The sequence below is a fragment of the Nilaparvata lugens genome, chromosome 12 (genome assembly GCF_014356525.2).
Source record: "Nilaparvata lugens isolate BPH chromosome 12, ASM1435652v1, whole genome shotgun sequence".
NCBI lineage: Eukaryota > Metazoa > Arthropoda > Insecta > Hemiptera > Delphacidae > Nilaparvata > Nilaparvata lugens.
The window spans coordinates 33,701,876-33,720,994 of record NC_052515.1 but is presented as its reverse complement, the minus strand read 5'-3'; the positions used below and the strand labels follow the sequence as shown (position 1 = coordinate 33,720,994).

The 19,119-nt window shown below is 34.5% G+C and overlaps 1 protein-coding gene across 1 annotated transcript; it reads right to left on the bottom strand.

Moving 5' to 3' along the window:
* Positions 1-8,884: 8,884 nt before the first annotated feature.
* LOC120353903 (chitooligosaccharidolytic beta-N-acetylglucosaminidase-like) lies at positions 8,885-15,623 on the bottom strand. The gene is made up of 4 exons (XM_039439385.1): positions 15,224-15,623; positions 14,002-14,135; positions 11,511-11,740; positions 8,885-9,171 (listed from the first exon to the last, which is right to left on the bottom strand). The coding sequence occupies exons 1-4, from the start codon at positions 15,308-15,310 to the stop codon at positions 8,909-8,911; spliced, it is 714 nt and encodes a 237-aa protein (XP_039295319.1). The 5' UTR covers positions 15,311-15,623; the 3' UTR covers positions 8,885-8,908.
* Between the last annotated feature and the right edge of the window lie 3,496 nt (positions 15,624-19,119).

Here is a 19,119-nt window from a genome sequence, read left to right as displayed (position 1 = left end):
AACGATAATACATACATTTTATTTTTTTATTTGAAATTCTTGGTCCTTTATTGATAGTTTTATAATTTTAGAAATGGTATTATATCTTGCGTGAAGCCAGCATGACATTTGACAATACTTTGAATCAGTCAGCTGCATTCGAACTGTTTTAAAAACATCTGATCGATAGTAAACAAAGTGTAACCTCAAATTCAATGAGCAATTCGTAAATAATTCGTTGCTTTATTTGCAGAATAATTTAATTTTATTGAATAATTTTTCTAGAAAATATCAGTATAGAACGGTACTCTTATCTAATATACAGTTACTGATAAGTAAGTGTTATCGCTCGGTCGCTAACTATTCCTTTAGCAAATTCTTTCATTTTAAAAGGTAATCACAATTTTTCTCTCTTCTCATGAGGTCTATTAAAAAAATTCATCACACAAAAGCCCCCAGGATATTTTAAATAGGTAATTGGGGAGACGAGTCGAAACAATGACTATTTGAAAAATCCGATATTGTGATGAATACACTATTTCATCTTCTTATTCTACGAAAACTCCACACTTAACACTAAAAACGATATATTGTGCACTTTTGGCTACGAGAAATAAATAATTGATTGTTCCTTCCATTGGATACAATCGAAATACAATAATAATGGGTCTCTTTGGATCCTTCATTAAAACAACTCCACAACTTCCATTCAGGGTGGCTTATGAGCAGACCCATAACTATAACAAATATACAAGATTTCACATATTATCCTCTTAGATTCGAACAGTATTTGCAACAAATATAGATTTTCATCATTTTTCATGGTTATTACAAGTTTCGACTCTTTGTTCTGGCTTTTACATAAATTGGGTGAGAGTGTGATTTTACTTCGGTGACTTGACAATGTCTACCATTTGACTCGAGCAATTTCTTATTTGCGCTTAGTACGTTGTGTACGAACAGGGTTACACTTGGAAATGGTTTTGATTTTTTTTATCAATGTGGTTACAAATATTATGCTTTTAAGATTATATTTATCAATTTGAATTACATTCATGATCTTTTGATGCAACAGTAATAAATTTCACATTTGAAGGTAAGAATTTCATTTTCTTTTTAGCTTTTTAGCAATACAATTATATGACATAGAACATGCGCATTTCGTGCAAATTAACATAAATATATATTTTGGTGCGTTTTTTGCTTATAATTCACATTAAATAATAGGTACATAATTAATAACGATATTGCTTCGATTCATTAAAATTGACTCTATGATTTCGCACACATTGGTGGTGTGACGAAGAAAATTATCGAACAGGCTTGACTCTGAATAGATTTTTCTATCGATTCTGTATTTCAAGGTAGATTTACACATTTTTCAATAAACTTTGTTATTTTCTTTCTCCTATTCACTACTAATTTCATGTTATTCCTAATTTATAATTATTTTCTGTGGATAATATAATCCTTGTTTCTGTTTTTCAGTTGGGCAGATGGTACCAGGCGATTTCTCCTGTGATGATTGTAACATGAGGCAGATGTTAGATGCTTGATCAGGTTGGCAATTTTTAGAGTTGTTTTGTAGTTTTATTCTCTTCTGTTATTAAAGTTGATTTCGATTTCTTCATTTGAAGGGAATTAATAATATTTCCTTATTAGCTGAGATGCGGCGAAGTTTAGGTTATGTTGATTAACTAGGCTGCAGTAGAAAGATGCTAGTCTGCAAAGATATGACTCGGTGGGTAGGCTGTGACCATGAAGAAGTTTGATAATTGGTGTATTCCACAAATGTAGCTTCCAAGTTGATTGAAAAATTATTTCTTCCTTAAGCCCCCATCTAAATTTGATTCGGTGTCATTCAAGGTCCAATTCCGATTTGTGACTATCTGTTTTATCAAACTTGGCTTAAAACGAATGTGCCGACGAAGTAGGTAGATCTCTTCAGCTAATATTGTTCTTCCTTGTTGACCGGTGACATGTAGTTTGATCTTTTTAAACCTGACATGCCGGTGGTGTCTGTGGGTTTTTTTTCAAATGATCTTTTTCTTCTCTGCATGGTGGTGTACAATCGGCTTGATTTCAACCGGACATGACTGCGGTGGTTGTAGGCCCTTCTTGATGATTTTCTTCTCTCTTGCATGCTAGTAGAAAGCTTAATGTAAGATTTTAAACCTAACATGACGGCGGTGTGAATGAACTCTATTAATGCTTCTTCTTTTCCATTGAACTGCTATTTTGCTTGTCTGTTGTTTTGTTTTATAGGTTTTCAGTTTTGGTTGTGATTTTGGTTTGTTGTGGATTTCCGTTTTTCTATAGTTTAGTAGGCGATCTTCATGAGTATTGGTTTCGCATGTTTCAGGTGCTGTTCGCGGTGGATGGACGATGAGGTGGGCGGTCGGTGGTCCGGGCTGCTCTTCAACGCGGCGGGCAACATCCTTGGACTCCTGGTGTCCGGCGCGCGGTGGTACAGGCTGTCCCTCTACCTGATAGGTGTCATCCTCAGCTTGGCTGGTGATGTCGTCCGGCTCCTCTCGGCGTTCTGCAGGGTGCGGTGCGACTTCAGTTTTGACATTCTCGGTAGGTTGGTCCTCCATACACGTTTCACGTTCGCTTGCCTGTTTTATGACCTCCTCGTGTTCATTTTGACATGTAGAGATATGTTCATTGAGTTTAGCCTGCACGCTTTGTGTTATCTGCTCTCCTGCTTTGATGCAATGCTGTTTGGCTTGATCAACTACTTTCTCTTTCAGAGTACCCATCTCTACACGTATGTGTTCTTTTAAGGTGACCTCGACATTGATCACCTTCGTATGCATATCTTGTGATATCTGATCCAATCGGTTACTCGTTTCTACAATGGATTTATCCAGACGCTCGGTTAAATCTTTGATGGTATTATCGGTATCCTGGAATGCTTTGTCCATTCGCTGACTCAACTTCGCCAAACCCTGTTCATTTACCTTCTTTACTTCTTGAACTTCCCTTTTCAATTCTTCCTTTGTTTGGTCGCTTTTTTCATTGAGGTTGTTTATTGCTTCCTTTGTTTGTTTGTTGTCTTCTTTTAATTCTTCCTTTGTTTGGTCGCTTTTTTCATTTAAGTTGTTTATTGCTTCCTCTGTTTGTTTGCTGTCTTCTTTTATTTGGTCGTATTTTCCATTTAGATTGTTTATTTCTGCATTTGTTTTATTTATTGCTTCATTGGTTTTCCTTATTTCTTTCAGGATGAGGGTCCAGTCAATGGCGGGAGCGGGTGCATGGTTAACGGTTAACCGCTGGTTTTTTATCCGAGCAACGGTACGAGAAATGGGAGTTCCTGTCTCTGGGGCGTCATCGTCCGTATGCTCTCCCGATGTTTCGTCCTCCGGCTCTTGGACTACCAACGGATCCTCCGCTAGAATGCAGCTCTCCTCCACCTGTGTCGAAGATAAATCATCCAGTACATTGGGATGGAAATCGGCGGATGCGGTGGCAGATGCGGATGGCGGCGAACAATCGGGTGAGATGTCCTCGGTGTCCGACAGACTTGGATTGACCTGGTCGTTTCCTGCCATGGTTTGTGAGAGAATAGTGCGACGAACGTGTGCGGTGAATAAAAAACGTGAAAGTGTTGATGTGATATACAAAATAATTAATAAGAAATCCAATAGAAATTGTTATAGCTTCGTAGTGAGTGAAATACAGAAAAAGTGGTTTAGCAATGTGTTCAGTGATAAAATGAGTCAAGTTAGCAATATCGTTAACATAAAAATGACAAGAACATACAGGATACACAGTGAACACTTATGCGGTAATACAGGTACGCCTCTTATAATTTATTATTACTATTATTATAAATATTTTACTCTTATAATTTCTTGCCGCAATTCTATATATAGGGCTAGTATTCTTTGCAAAATTTTATATAAAAGCAGCAGTGTTCTGTTTGAATTATTCCGCAATATATCCGTGATTTAATCTTACTTCCCTCTTTATGCTTTACAAATTTAAAAAAAATGTAAATAACTTCAATCCTCTTTTCCGTAAAATTTTATAAATTGTTTCAATATAGACCTAATATTCTTCAAATAATATGACCTTTCTTATGGTATTTCTTAAACCTATGACTTATAGTATGACCAATTTTCGAATAACACAATAATAAAATTCTGAGTTCGATTCTTTCTCTAAAAATTCATCAATCGATAAATTTCTTTTCTGTTCAAAAATTGGGTATGGTACGACTTGTTATTTTATATAACAGTGAACAGTTAATACTAAATTCGAAGAAATTCACAACCATGAATTTTTCAAAAAATTTTCCCGTTGTCAGCGCTATAGTATACTGAGCAACTAAATAATCCTTGTAGTCGATTATCCACCTCTTCAATGCCTATCACTGTTGGGCGCCAAATCATGTAAAGCTCTTCCTGGGGGAGTCACTCTCACCTCCAAGGATAGGACAATACATGTAGGGTGATGTAATGCTGTATTTAAATGCCTCACGTATGTATGGTGAATCTTGTACTGAATCAATGGTGTATGGACTATAAATTTTGCAATTGCGTGGGTGGACGCTGAGTGTACACCAGACTGATTGATTCACTACAAGATTCAATACAATTGTCGGAATCGCGGGAGGTCTAAACGCTCACTCACCCTTGATTCTTCTAATGACAGATTGTATAATGATGAAATTTTTTATAAGCAGTGTAGCGATCGCTAAACACTGAATACGGATACCTTAAAATTATTACCTGTGAAGAATGAGCATACAAAATCATACAGGTCGAGCAAAAATCCCGATGTAGATAATTTACGGGACTGCGTCTCTAATAAGTTCTGAAGGATTAAAATACGGTATTTGGACCAAATATCGTTCAGAATATACTTCGAGAACAGAGTCTTGTCGGGTTTTAAGCTCTATTGTAGGAATTTATATGATCTCTGGCTGCATCTGCTGTACAAATGATGAGTTCGCTCCTAAGTCGAGGTTGGTAACAGATAAAAGCTGATATATGAGCAGGTAAGGACAAAGAATAAATATCTCGATCTGACCCCACTCGCTACATCCACTTAGACCTGTTCCAATATCCAGCTTAATTCAATTATTTCAATGATCATATTCGATCGGTTCTTGATGATATAGAACGTATCAGACACAATAACTGACAGGCTTAAGAAATAATCGAACTCAGAAAACGAATTAACAAAACTGGAATATATTATAATAAAATATATGATCATACAGAGCAGATTCAGAATTTGATTTACAGGTTGATAATAATTTAGCATTGACAAAAGAGTTAAAAATGTTCTTGTACTTGCATGATACCATGCATGATTCGACAGAATTTTACAATTGATAAAATTGAACAGTTTTGAAAAAATAGTGAAAAAATGAATTATAAAATATTTTTAAAATGCTCGGGGTCGTGGTTCTGGCAGCGGAGGATAGCTAATCAACTACAAGTTCTTAGAAATTCTACATGAATAAATTCTAGGCTCTTAAATGCTAAATAATAACATAAACAGAATAATGGAGGAAGAGTTTAGATTGAAAATAAACATCCGAAAGACCAAAGTGCTAATATGTTGCAGGACAGGAGAGAACAGCTCAGCAGTAAAGCTAAGGAATGAGGTAGTAAATGAAGTGAAGGAGTTCAATTACCTGGGTAGCAAAATCACAAGTGATGGAAGAAGCTGCAAGGACATTGCCAGCAGAATTGCCCAGGCTAAGATTGCCTTCAATAAGAAGAAAAATCTATTCACCTCAAAAAACATAAGTCTCGACGTAAGAAAAAAACATGTTGAAAACGTATGTATGGAGTACTGCAACATATGGAAGTGAGGCGTGGACAATGGGGGTGAGAGAGGAAAGAAGATTGGCTGCATTCGAGGCATGGTGCTACAGAAGAATGATGAAGATCAGTTGGAGAGATATGATTACAAATGAGCAAGTTTTTGAAAGAGTGGGAGAGAACCGGAACTTCTTGAAGTGGATCAAGCAAAGAAGAGCACAGCTGATTGGCCACATCATCAGACGTGACACTCTACTGACAAGGATAATGGAGGGAATGGTTGAGGGAAGGAATATGAGAGGAAGACCTAGGCTGGAGTATATGAAACAATTGCTACGGGATATGAGATGTGGATCATACTACGAGCTGAAGCGGAAAGCGGACGACAGAAAAGCATGGAGAGCTGCTGCCAACCAGCCCTACGGCTGTTAACCCAAGAGAGAGAAATGCTAAAGCGCTTGTCGGCATGGCCAATAATTTATCGAAGAAATTTTTATGTTTTTCTGCACTGAAATATTTTCGAAGCGTAGATTGGGGCCCCTTTTAAACTTATAACTCACGTGAAATTCCTTGGCGGTCGTGGTTTTCTTCTTTAGATCAAAAATCGTTTGATCGGCAGCAATCCAGGCTTCGGTTTCAGCACGTGTGGAATTTTAATTTAATATTTCCTTCACCAAATTAATTAAGGGATGATTTACTTTAAACTTTTAAATTTATCGATTGATGAATACAAAATTACAAATAACAAATAGATTGGCCTAAAATATCGGCTCACAAATAGAACATATAAAATCGAACAAGAAATTTTTACGAATAGGTCTTGGTAACTATAAAGAGATCTGAACGGTGAGGATTTCAAAAGGGAAGTGCTGTCTTTTTCTCTAAGCTTCTTGGCTAGACCTTTCTTCTGAGAATCTCGATGTAATAATTTGCATGAAAATTTGCCATTGGTAGAACAATTGTGACGTAGACGTGACGTCAGTGGCAGGCAGTAGAATATAATTCCTTTAATTACAATAATAATTCAATTTATGTAATTCTTAAAACTGCTTAATCTTCTAGACATAGTTCCTCTCATACAATGTACATGTGCTAGCATATATGATAAGGCAGGTTTGTTGTCTGATAGTAGATTAACATGTGTTGCTTTCAAACGATCACCTTTTTGGTGCTATTTCTATGCACTATGATTGGCTTAGGCTTGCCAAAGAGATTTAATTACCATGTGTTTCAGTTGAATTAATCATTAATAAATTAATATTCTTATACAAATTTTATTATGTTTGAGACTGTTATAATTAATTTCTGCCGTTTTATCAATAATATGCTGTTCATGCTATGACCTAGTTAGTTACAATAAGACCTGACATATAATATAATTTCTTAAATAATAAATAATTTCAACGATAATACATACATTTTATTTTTTTATTTGAAATTCTTGGTCCTTTATTGATAGTTTTATAATTTTTTGAAATGGTATTATATCTTGCGTGAAGCCAGCATGACATTTGACAATACTTTGAATCAGTCAGCTGCGTTCGAACTGTTTTAAAAACATCTGATCGATAGTAAACAAAGTGTAACCTCAAATTCAATGAGCAATTCGTAAATAATTCGTGCTTTATTTGCAGAATAATTATAATTTTATTGAATAATTTTTCTAGAAAATATTCAGTATAGAACGGTACTCTTATCTAATATACAGTTACTGATAAGTAAGTGTTATCGCTCGGTCGCTAACTATTCCTTTAGCAAATTCTTTCATTTTAAAAGGTAATCACAATTTTTCTCTCTTCTCATGAGGTCTATTTAAAAAATTCATCACAGTATGTATTACATATATGTATGTATTAACTTGTATGTATTGGAACCTAATTCATAATTACACTAGTCATTTTTGACTATGTCATTTACTCTATGTATTGGAACCTAATTCATAATTAAACTTGTCATTTTCGAATTTAAGTCATTTTAGAATTTAATTGTCAGTCTCAAACCATCTACTTCAAAATTCTACTCTTTTGAACTTAATTGTTAAATCATGAATATAATATAAATATATATAACTATAAAATGCATGGTACTTACTCTTGATGTTGATAAAGATGAAAGTAATCCAAAACCAATACGCCGAAATCACACACACACGTACTGGTGGCACACACACATGTACTGACGGCACGACTGCACTAGACACAATGTCCCACTCCTTGTAGAACAACTCCTTTTATACCCCAGTTCGGGATCCGGAGGGAATTTTTTTTCCCTTTTTCCCCTTTTTTCCCATTTATTCCTGATTTTATGTGTTTTAATTTTTTTTTATTTATTTTTTTTATTTTTTTCATTTTTTTTATATTTTTATTTTTTATTTTTTTTATTAATTTATTTTATTTTTTATTTTTTTCATTTTTTTTAATTTTTTTTTAAATTTTTTTTATTATTTTTTTTTATTTTTTTTTTTAATTTTTTTTTAATTTTTTTATTTTATTTTTTTATTTTTTTTATTTTTTTCATTTTTTTTAAATTTTTTTTTTAATTTTTTTTTGAATTTTTTTTTTTAATTTTTTTTTCTTATTTTTTTTTTTAATTTTTTTTTTAATTTTTTTTTTTAATTTTTTTTTATTTTATTTTTTATTTTATTTTTTTTTTAATTTTTTTTTTAATTTTTTTTCCAATTTAAAAAAAATTTTTTTTTTATTCTTTATTATTATTTTTTTTAATTTTTTCTTCTAATTTTTTTTCCATTAATTTTTTTTTCTAATTTTTTTTTCTTTAATTTTTTTTTCATTTTTTTTTTAATTTTTTTTTTTTAATTTTTTTTTAATTTTTTTTTTTTTTGGTTGACCTTGAGGTTAGGGTGGTTGACCTGGAGGTAGGGGGTTGACCTGGATGACCTTGAGGTTAGGGTGGTTGACCTGGAGGTAGGGTGGTTGACCTGGATGACCTTGAGGTTAGGGTGGTTGACCTGGATGACCTTGAGGTAGGTGTGGTTGACCTAGATGACCTTGAGGTGGGTGTGGTTGACCTGGATGACCTTGAGGTTGGGGGTGGTTGACCTGGATGACCTTGCGGTTGGGGGTGGTTGACCTGGATGACCTTGAGATAATGGCGGGTTCTGGGACACTTGTGTCCCAGGACCCACCTTTTTATACTACTCGTACTATACCTAGAATTAATCGATTTGATGAGCTCACCAGCTTTTTATCATTATCAGTTTCGACTTTGAGTTGGTAGCTCTCATCCATGTTGAGTGTAGGCTTATCCACACTCGTGTCCTGGATTTGCAATGTCAGATGAAATTCGTAACCTCCATCAGCTTTTATGGGTTTACCTACAGTCTCCGTCAGAAGTCGAGTTGAGAAAGATCCACGTAGCGCCAGATAAACTTTGCCATTTTCAGTATTCATTTCTGTCGCAGAATCAAACAAATTATTATAGTAAGTGATCCCTCTTCTATCAAAAACTGGGTAGGAATGCAGCAATATTCTAAACCAGTGGTCGCCAAACTTATGAGCCTGTGAGCTAGAATAGCATCTATAAATCTTCTAGTAAAATACCAAGGAATACTAGAATAAACAAAGTATCTTTTATTGCATATAAAGGTACATTTCTATTGTTGAAATCTACTTATCTCATAGCAAAAAGTATAACAAAAGTTGAAATGTGCATTAATTTCAATGAGAGAAGTGGAAATCTTTTTGGACATCAAGTATTTTCTTGATGTTTGGAGTGTACGTTGTAGCCGCCATTCTGATGCGGTTGTCCAAAAAATGTTCCTATATTGATTTTTCATGAAATTCATACTTGAAAAAGATGATTCACGCAAGTAGGTAGAGCTGAGCATGGCTTTCAACCTCAATGCAACTTGAATAATAATTGGATATTTTTCTTTGGGGACTAGAGGCCAAATATTTCCAGTTGTAGAAAGTGATCTGAGAGACAAGATCATTTTAAAAATCCACAAATTCCATTTCCTGATCAAAATGTTTTACAACACAAGCTGCAAAATCTTCTGCATCGATCTCTACGAAAGGAGAGTTGACGAATTGTACCATATTCGATACGCTTTTAAAATCTTGAAATCGTTGATAAAACTGTTGTCTCAAGTCTGAATTGTAACGTATTCTTGGTTATTGCTGAGGTGCTGTGAAGGATTTTTCTCGTTATTGATTTTCTTCAGACTGGAAAAGTGTTTATATTCCAACTTGTCGACATTCTTTTCCCTCATCTCAAGCTCCTTGGAAAACGATTTTACAGATCAAATCATACCACCGATATCTTTCCCTTGAAGCTGGAAATTAAAATCATTCAACTTCTCAGTTATATCTGTGAGAAATGCAGAAATTTCTAGCCATGTTTCTCAATGCATGGTTGACAACCTAAACATTTCTGTGAGCTACCAAAAACTACCCCACGAGCTACCGGTAGCTCGCGATCGACTGTTTGGCGACCACTGTAATCTAAACTATCAACTTGCGACTATAGTTTTTTTTTGTAAATGTATCATTCAGCTTGGTCACAAATTGATTGATTCTTATTATGACGTGCTAGCTCTCGATAGACCCATTACAGATACTAAACAACAGTACAATGCAAAACAAATAAACCAAAAACAACAGTATCAAATAAACACAATGAGTCGCGAAGTAACGTGACGTGAGTCTGTTACATGAGTTAATATCATTGATCTTAATATAGTGTTCACACATGCTAATGAGCTCCGTCTTCAATATGAATTGATTTGACACATAATTTGACACAAGACTTCATTTCAGATTTCTGACATCTTTCTGCGGTAGAACCGAGAAAAATGTTTTAAATTTTGAGTTTGAACTACACAATGACTAATGGAAGGGATACAATAGCTCAGGTGCTTTAAACTGAGAAAATGAGGACAAAGCTTGTGCTAATTATAGTCAACAATCAGATTCAGGTTCACATGAATAATGAATTTATTGCCAAATAAAATGATCATTTTTACAAATAAAAATAATAATTAAAAATACAATAGGTTTTGGCGTGACTGGAAAAAGAAGCCTTGAGCTCCAGCCACGATGCACCATCTACGTTTAACGCTCATTTAGGTTTACGAGAAGTTGCATTTATTATTATAATGTAATACATTCATTTATTGTAGTCTTCTCCATTCTATATCAGTTTGAAATGATATGGTGCATAGGTCCGTGAATATGATCAAATAAATATTTTGGGTAATTCGGGAAAACTACGAATACTGAAATAGAGGTAATAGACATAGATTTGTAAAATGATACGTCCTCTTTCAAAACACATGAGCTCTAAACTGATCCATAGAACATTTGAGGTATTTTTTGTACAAATAAATTGGGCAGTGGGCTATAGCAATATCCACTCCAAACAGTCAGCAAGCCTCGTAACATCAATGGGGTGCACTCAACCAATTATTTGTCGTAATTAACCAATGCTTTCATTGAACTTGAAGCAATGATTCATTTATATATTCATGTAGGCAACAGGTTACACCTTATGTGTCTCCTTCACAAATACAGTCACACAAGATTTGTATACAATCAGTAAATCTCACTACAATGGATCAGATTTTCCTGCTGAATACACAAAAAATATGTTATATTGAATATTAATCTAAATTTGGGAGAGGATTATGAAAGGGTCCACCTGTTCCTCCTCTTGCAATATAGTTTAATACTAAGTGCTTTTTCAGAGATGGATAAATGTATGAATATTCATATTATATCTCATATTAAATACCTTGATTCCCAGGAGGTTCGTCTTCCATAATGATGTTGTTGGGGTTGATTGCAACCAGTTGCCTTTGTATCTGCACCTTCCCAGTGGGCATTGGCCATAGTGAGCCGGGGGGATCACCGCAAGTCAGTTTGCACACATTCAACGAAATCTGGCCTGAATCTTCGCCGTCTTTGCCAGTGAATTGTGTTTTCCGGCATCGATTTTTCATACACTTGTAGGTCCACAAGCCTCTGAAATTCAATTGATGATAGTATAACATTTTTTTTTTAAATTTAAGTACAGAAAATTGAGATGACAAGCATAAATTATCAAATGGAAAGTATAATAATTTTATGTATGAATTCTGATCTGATATTCTTGTGTCCATAGTAATCTGAAAAAAGTAATGAGAAAATCATTCCAGTAGTCTGAACCAGCAGTGATAGGGAAAAACTCATCATAAGGACTTCAAAGTCCCTAGTCCTCTGCAATGTGTAGAATTCCTCAATTTAATGGTCTGAAATCCTCTCGACATTTGAAACTTCAGTGATCAGAAGAAACTTCACGGAGTAGCTCCGTAAAGTTACTCTTTTGATTCCATAGGCCAATGAAATTTATCAGTTTTTTATTCATCTTTCAATTAATCACACATCACATACAAATGTCATAGGGTACCGGTATATATCTGTGAGGGAGCAATAAGCTCAGCCACAAACTGCCCCTTTGTTGGTTAGGGGAGCTTTGAGTCGAACATCGTACTCATGAATTTGTTGAAAACCAGAATACATCCACAGTAACTCTCAGCTTGCCATAGTAGGCGACCCCCTTCCAAAACCATTCTTCTCCTTCTTAATTAATATGCTTTGGAACTTTTCATTCCTAGAATATAACTTTTTCCCATTGACGTAGCTTTGTGCCATTCTTTCTTCCTTTTTCCATCTGTAGGCCTTCCTTGGCCATATTATTACCTCTTTTTAGGCCAACCCAAGGTGTGATGTGGACCGTTCTGATAGGTGGTGTTTTTATATGATGTCTCTAACGGTGCCTGCAGAATACCAGGCGCCCTCCTGTAGTATTTAGCCTTGCCTGGACATGCGGGTGACTATGTCTGGGTTGACTCCACTTCCCTATCTGTTCGTGGGAACCACATTAATAAATCAGACCCCAAGGCAACTCCAGAAGTTGCCTTGCCTTCAAACCCATCGGGATCTTCCCCATCAGGGCAGGCTCCTCAATCTGAAATGGGTGCTTCAAGAACACAGAAGGTTTCGTTGCACTCTTTCTTGCAAAAGAAAAAATAAAACCCAAGAAGGTGGCCAGGCGCCAGGCGCTCTAGAGGCAGTTTGGCGACCCCTACCTCAACGGAAGGACCTACAAAAAGGCCAGAAGTGGAACTCATGCAGGTCACGAGTTTGTGGGTGAAGATACCAAACCTCACCACTGCTCAAGGAAGGGCTGCCATTCAGGCAAAACATCTTGGGAGAGTTTAGGTTATTGACCCTGCAGAGTTTTGGGGGGCAAAAAGAAAAAATACCAAGAGACCAGAGATGAGTAAAACTCCAGTCACAAATGTGGGTCAGGAGGCTGAGTCGAGGGTGGTCAAGCGCCCTGGAGGCAATTTGGCGACCCCTCCCTCAGCGGAAGGACCTACAAAGAAGGCCAGGAGTGGAACTCATGTAGGTCACCATGACCAATCAGTCTGAAGGAGACTGCCAAGCATATCACACTTGATTACAAGAGACCAAAGGGCAAGGAATAGGGCTCTGTTTGGCTGCAAGCAACCAGGTGATGAATAAGATGTTAGTATAGGGAAAAACTCCTGGATCTTGTAAAGGAAACAAGTATTGATTTGCCTAAATAACGCACTTGGGAACACAATAAGCTACGGTTGACGTGTTGTGTTCTTTGGAGCTTTGGATCCTTGAATCCGTCCCTTCAAACATATCATATCATATCATAGCCTCAAACTCATTTTCTCCCTACCATCTTTATAAATACAGTAGTGACAGTTCCCAAGGATGGGTAGTAATATTAAGACATTATAATTATGTCTTTAAATTTCATGAGTAAGGTATTCAATTTTTTAATCCATCACGAATTTTGATTCATTATAAAAGAGAGGAGTTCATTGCCAAGCAGTCTGCATTTTTTGACAATTAGATAATAATAAATAAGTTATATTGATATTAAAAACTTTATATAACACGATTTTTTGGCAGTGCCGCCATATTCACGGTTGTGAAAATAGACCCATGTTGTGACTTGTCACAAACAAGTATTCTCGTTTATTCACTAGTAGTAGGGTGATTGATCAACTTAATTATGATGGAACTGCTAGTCGTTATTATTATCTTTTAGTGAATCAATTGATTGGCTTGAAATTCCATAAGGATAAGGAACTTTTGAGAACCATAGAAATGAGAAATACAAGGAAACAAATAACAATACATTGAGATAACAATAATGATTATCCACGTTGAAGTGAGATAAATTATGTATGAATTGTGATTACCTGATATTCTGGGCGATATCTGGTGATGATGGCTCCGTATACATAAAACATATCTGTTGTATAGTTAGAATTGTAACCAAAATAGCTAACAGGTATTTTGCAGACTTGTTATTGACGAAGAAATTTTTGAGGTTCTGAAAAATAATTACCATTATCATTATTATTATAATGTAGAAGTTATATTTTTCAAGAAAAAGATGATCTGAGACCATTACAGTGCCAATGAGGTTCGGAACAGGCAATGGTGCCTTGACCGTGAAAGAAAGAAGAAGAAGAAGAAGAAGAAGAGAAGAGGAAGAAGAAGAAGAAGAGAAGAAGAGAAGAAGAAGAAGAAGAAGAAGAAGAAGGAAGAAGAAGAAGAAGAAGAAGAAGAGAGAAGAAGAAGAAGAAGAAGAAGAAGAAGAAGAAGAAGAAGAAGAAGAAGAAGAAGAAGAAGAAGTTTTATTTTTCCATAGAAGTTGAATCTTTAGTGAAGTTATACGGTATGGGATCAATTTCGTGAATTTCGTGCACATTCTAGGAATTCGGATGGTAATTTATTTCCAGTAAATTTGAGTGTAATCTATAATCTTTAATATTATAGTAAATGATAGAATTGGCTTACACACGTACGGGATAGGAAATTCTCAAATGACACATCATCATGTCTGAAGTACTCAACTGATAATCTTGACATTTTGCGTATTGATTCTTAATTTACCGAGGATTGTTATTGGCCTATTTTAAATTATTCAGGATTTCAGTAGTTCAAGTTTTCATTCTATTAAGTTTATAATTGGACCCTTGTCTAGAATGGGTTACCTTCTAGTTCAACATAAATTTCTGTAAGCATTACCCTCACCTCAACAAAAATAAAAGTATTTCTATTGAAAAACATAATTTAATAATATTGGAAATAGACGAGAATAGGCATCAAAACATTAAAAAAATGATATCTTATCACTGTATTTAGTACCACACTAAATGAATATAACTTACCCTACATTCTTGTCATTCAAGTAAGAACATGTTGATTATTGTGAAAAGCTTTAAAGATTTCATATTGCTACTGTCACTACAGAAAACATGTTGATTGCAGCCTTTTCATCAAAAACTTTTCAATTACCAATGATTGTCTTAACAATCAGTCAGTTCAATCAACAAAATTCAACTGAAGAACCAAATGAATACAACATGTAACCAACAACACAGAATCCAATAAGAGATGAAAAGTAATAAATACCGTAATCGTTCTGTAACAAATCCATCGTCTCATTGCAATGGAACCGTCGGTTAAATTGGTGTAACGCACCCGGTTAAATTTAGGCATGTTTGGAAAACTCACAGTCTCACACACACTCTCAGGCACTGGCAAACAATGACTAAGTTAATTTCAAATTGACTCGTGTGTCTTTGTCTGCCAATTAAAGGCCTCTATACACTAGCCGAGCTCTCGATCTTTAGATGCTCCCATTAAAAATACTGTTCAGCACTGATAAGAAAGTTCACACTGTTGATTTATGTAATGAGGATTAGGAAAGATTCATTTGAAATAGGGTTTTAACACACCAGTAGAACTTGGAAGAGCCACAGAGAAATATTAAGAAGATTCACATTGAAAATATACAATAAAAGATGAAACTGTAGAAGTGAGCTGTGTTAGTGTGTACAGGCCTTAAGTAACTTTGGTGGAATAGTTTATTGTTTGTTCATATATATGCTTATGTGTTTGTGTGTTGCTCCGTAATGCTGTGTGAGTCAATTTTATTTCTGTGTGTGTTGAATATCATTTTGTGTATGTAAATGTGAGACTGTGGGTATATTTGAGTCAATGTGTGTTCCTTTATTAGTATAGCTATTGAGAAGTATGCTAGAGCGTTATTGTTGTGTAAATTTTCAAAGCGATTGAACTAAGAGATGTGCTTAGGAATACTAATTAGACAGGTGTAATGTGAAGCATTGTTCGGTTTTTCGAGTTACAGTACGAAAATTATGGCTGTACTTCAAGCTAGATATTCTTTTAAATATTGCTCATGATTTTTGGATATTTTTGTATTGTGTGTTGAGACTACTGAGTATTTCTGGTTGTATGTGTAAAAGAAGGGGACAGAGCTTTTGAAAAGTAGTTAACAATAAAGAAATACCGTATTATTGATTGGCAGCAGCCAAACTGAAAGTTTATAAATTGTTCGTAGGTAATCAGACTTGACTTTAAGCAACGGAGATTGATATCTAATCGGATTTAAAAAAGAAAATCCAATATTCTTAAATATTGTTTTATGGATTTGAATATTTGTTCAATATAGAACAAATTAAGACGATATTTTTTGTCCAAAATTTTTAAAAAGAATAAATTTGAACTAATAATATTACTTTTTTTTATTAAATGGATGATAAGAATGATCAAATAATTTTTAATGAATAAATAATTAAAAAACATGTCGAAGAAGATGGATTAATAGATTTTTATTAGTAGCCTATTAATATTGATACAGTGAAAATTATATAATTTACAGTATAATTATTTATTAAAAATTAAAATTAAAAATAATAATTAAAACAGTGAAGGAGGCAAAATGGGGTTTTACCTGTTGTCTCCATGAATAAATAAATAAATATAATATCATATCATGATACTTTACACTCATTCTTTTGAAGATGATAAAACAGGGTGAAATGAATTCCCAGCTTATAGAGTAGAAAAAAATTATAATTTTGGTATAGATTGGAACTCAATTATTTCGGAAGTTGATTGAGTTATTGGTATATATTTTTCATAAATTTCGAAATACTTAACGATTGAGTTATTGGTATATATTTTTCATAAATTTCGAAATACTTAAAAGTACAAAAAGAGCTTCTAAAGTGACTACAATTTTATCTGGAGCTATTTTTCCAATATTTTAACAGTTACTAACTGGAATTTTAGCAAATTTGGACTTGTGGTATTCAAGTAACAGTCTTTGGAATAATTGAAGTTAGGTTGTGACTAGAAAGATACATCAAATCTAGATCACAAGATTTGTCATCTTCATAGTTTAGTCAGAAACCTCTCGTATATCCTAGAAGATTCGGTCTTAAAATTTCACCCTAAGCTGATTCTAGCAATCATTGATATGCATATCGTATTCATTCAATACCTGATAGATTTATTTACGAGATGAAAATGGGTTAAGTTTTTTTATATGAATATCTGCTCTCATTACAATACGAGGATCTCTTTTCCAGAGGTATATTAATTAGTGTTAAACGCATGTTGAGGAAATATAATCGTAATAAGAAAAAACTATTTCTTCCTAAGAAACGAAGAATCCGACATCTTATTTATTTCTAAATAAGTGTCTAAACTTGACACGGGCCACAGAAGTAATGTAAATCTTCAAGAGTATCCAAACAGTCTCACATAAAAATACAGAGAGCCTGATTGAAAAATAAAAATAACAATCTGCAGGAAGTCAAAACTTATGCGAGATCTTTCACAAGAGTGATCTAAACGAAAAAGACTAAACAGAATACTACACTAAATATGACAAAGATAATGATTCTATTCTGTTACTATTGCTTATTGCTCTCAAGATAATCCTCTTCAACCAAAAAAACCTAAATCAAATTAAAAAATTATAATTGTTTTTACTTTTTAGTTGGGAAAAACATCGGATGACCGATGTCTAGGTAAAACCATCGATTAGTGAAAAACATCGAACAGTAAACATCGATGTTTGATGTTGAAACATCGATGTATCGATACCCATCGTTACTTAGAAGCTTTTAAGTATGCATAAAATATATTATAATTTTGATTTTCAGTATGTCTAAAATCATTTGTCTATAAGTCGTCTATATCTATGTTGATATGTTTATGTTGGAAATTGTTTGATTGTAGACTTACAATAAGAAAGTTAAGCGGCCAATAGACCTCTCACAGCTCAATCTTATTGAGTATAGTACCTAATTAAAAGGCACAGAGCTATATGATTAACTCGTTTTAGACAATGCAGCATGATGTTATAAGTAGATACTATAATGAATAAATGGAAAAAGTTTTTAGTCACAAAAAGCAAAATGTTACAAACATTTGAAATGCTAACTTTAAGATAATATTGCGCGTCTATTTCGGGCTTAAGAGTTATTACAGTACATTAGAGCATAGACTACATATAATAGACAATAAAAATCTGTGATTAGAGTTATAGAGTCTCCGAGCACTAGTGAACTATTGACCTCGAATGAGTCGATATATTTATGAAGAGCGAAAGTGCGACTGAGAAAAATAAATAGAAAAATAAGGTTACTTCCAAGGTTAGCCGTAGCTTGTGAACTTGTCAGCATCGGTTTGATGGAAAGTTTTGGTGTTATCAATACAAGTAATGCTGACATTTTCAAGTGAATCTCACTGAAAAGACAGTTACTCATTTCAGCGTTGAAAACATCTTTTCAAACAACAGTTGTTAGGTGTGAAGAAATGGAAGCTATTCAAGCGTGTGAGGGTGCAAAAATGCCTTGCAGACACTAACTACCTCTCAATTCACACTTTTACATACACCTCATGTGAGAAAATGATGAGAAGGGACAAGAAAAGCGAGGAGAAGACAAAAAAGAAGTAGAAGAATGAGAAGAGGATGAAGGATAAGAAAAAGAAAAGGGAGAGGAAGAAGTACAAAGGAAAAGAAAGTAGTGTGTGATTGAGCAAGATGAAACACTGGGAAAGTAGCATAATATGAGAGGCTGTTCTCGTATGTCAAGAGCGTGGGAGGCTTTAATTGGCACATGTGAGATGACAACAATGTGAAGAAAGAAGAAAGAGAAGGTGAAGAGGGAGAGAAGGAGGAGAACAGTGTTGGTAAGGGTGGGTTTTCCTTTACAAGGGAGAAAACCGTTGTAGCTGCCTGCATAGTGAATGTCTATCTCCTTCACACATGCCTCTACATTGCCAGCTTCTTGCTTTCTCTAGTCGACTATTCCTTCCTCCTCTTCTCTCTCCTTCTCCTTTTTCTCCTATTATTTCTTCTTCTTCTTCCCCATGTTTCTCTAATCTACTTCTCACTCTGATTACTCTTCTCCATCTTGTTCTTTGTAGTATTACATTTTTATAGATTTACCTAGTCCTCTAGTGTTCTTCTTCCTCTTCTTCCTCGCTTG

Excerpts from the sequence above, each read along its gene's own strand:
- LOC120353903 (XM_039439385.1), bottom strand. The coding sequence starts at position 15,310 with ATGCCTAAATTTAACCGGGTGCGTTACACCAATTTAACCGACGGTTCC. Across the intron at positions 14,136-15,223 it reads TTTGTTACAGAACGATTACG|AACCTCAAAAATTTCTTCGT; the intron begins GTATTTATTACT and ends ATTATTTTTCAG. Across the intron at positions 9,172-11,510 it reads CGAACCTCCTGGGAATCAAG|AAATGAATACTGAAAATGGC; the intron begins GTATTTAATATG and ends ATTCTGCGACAG.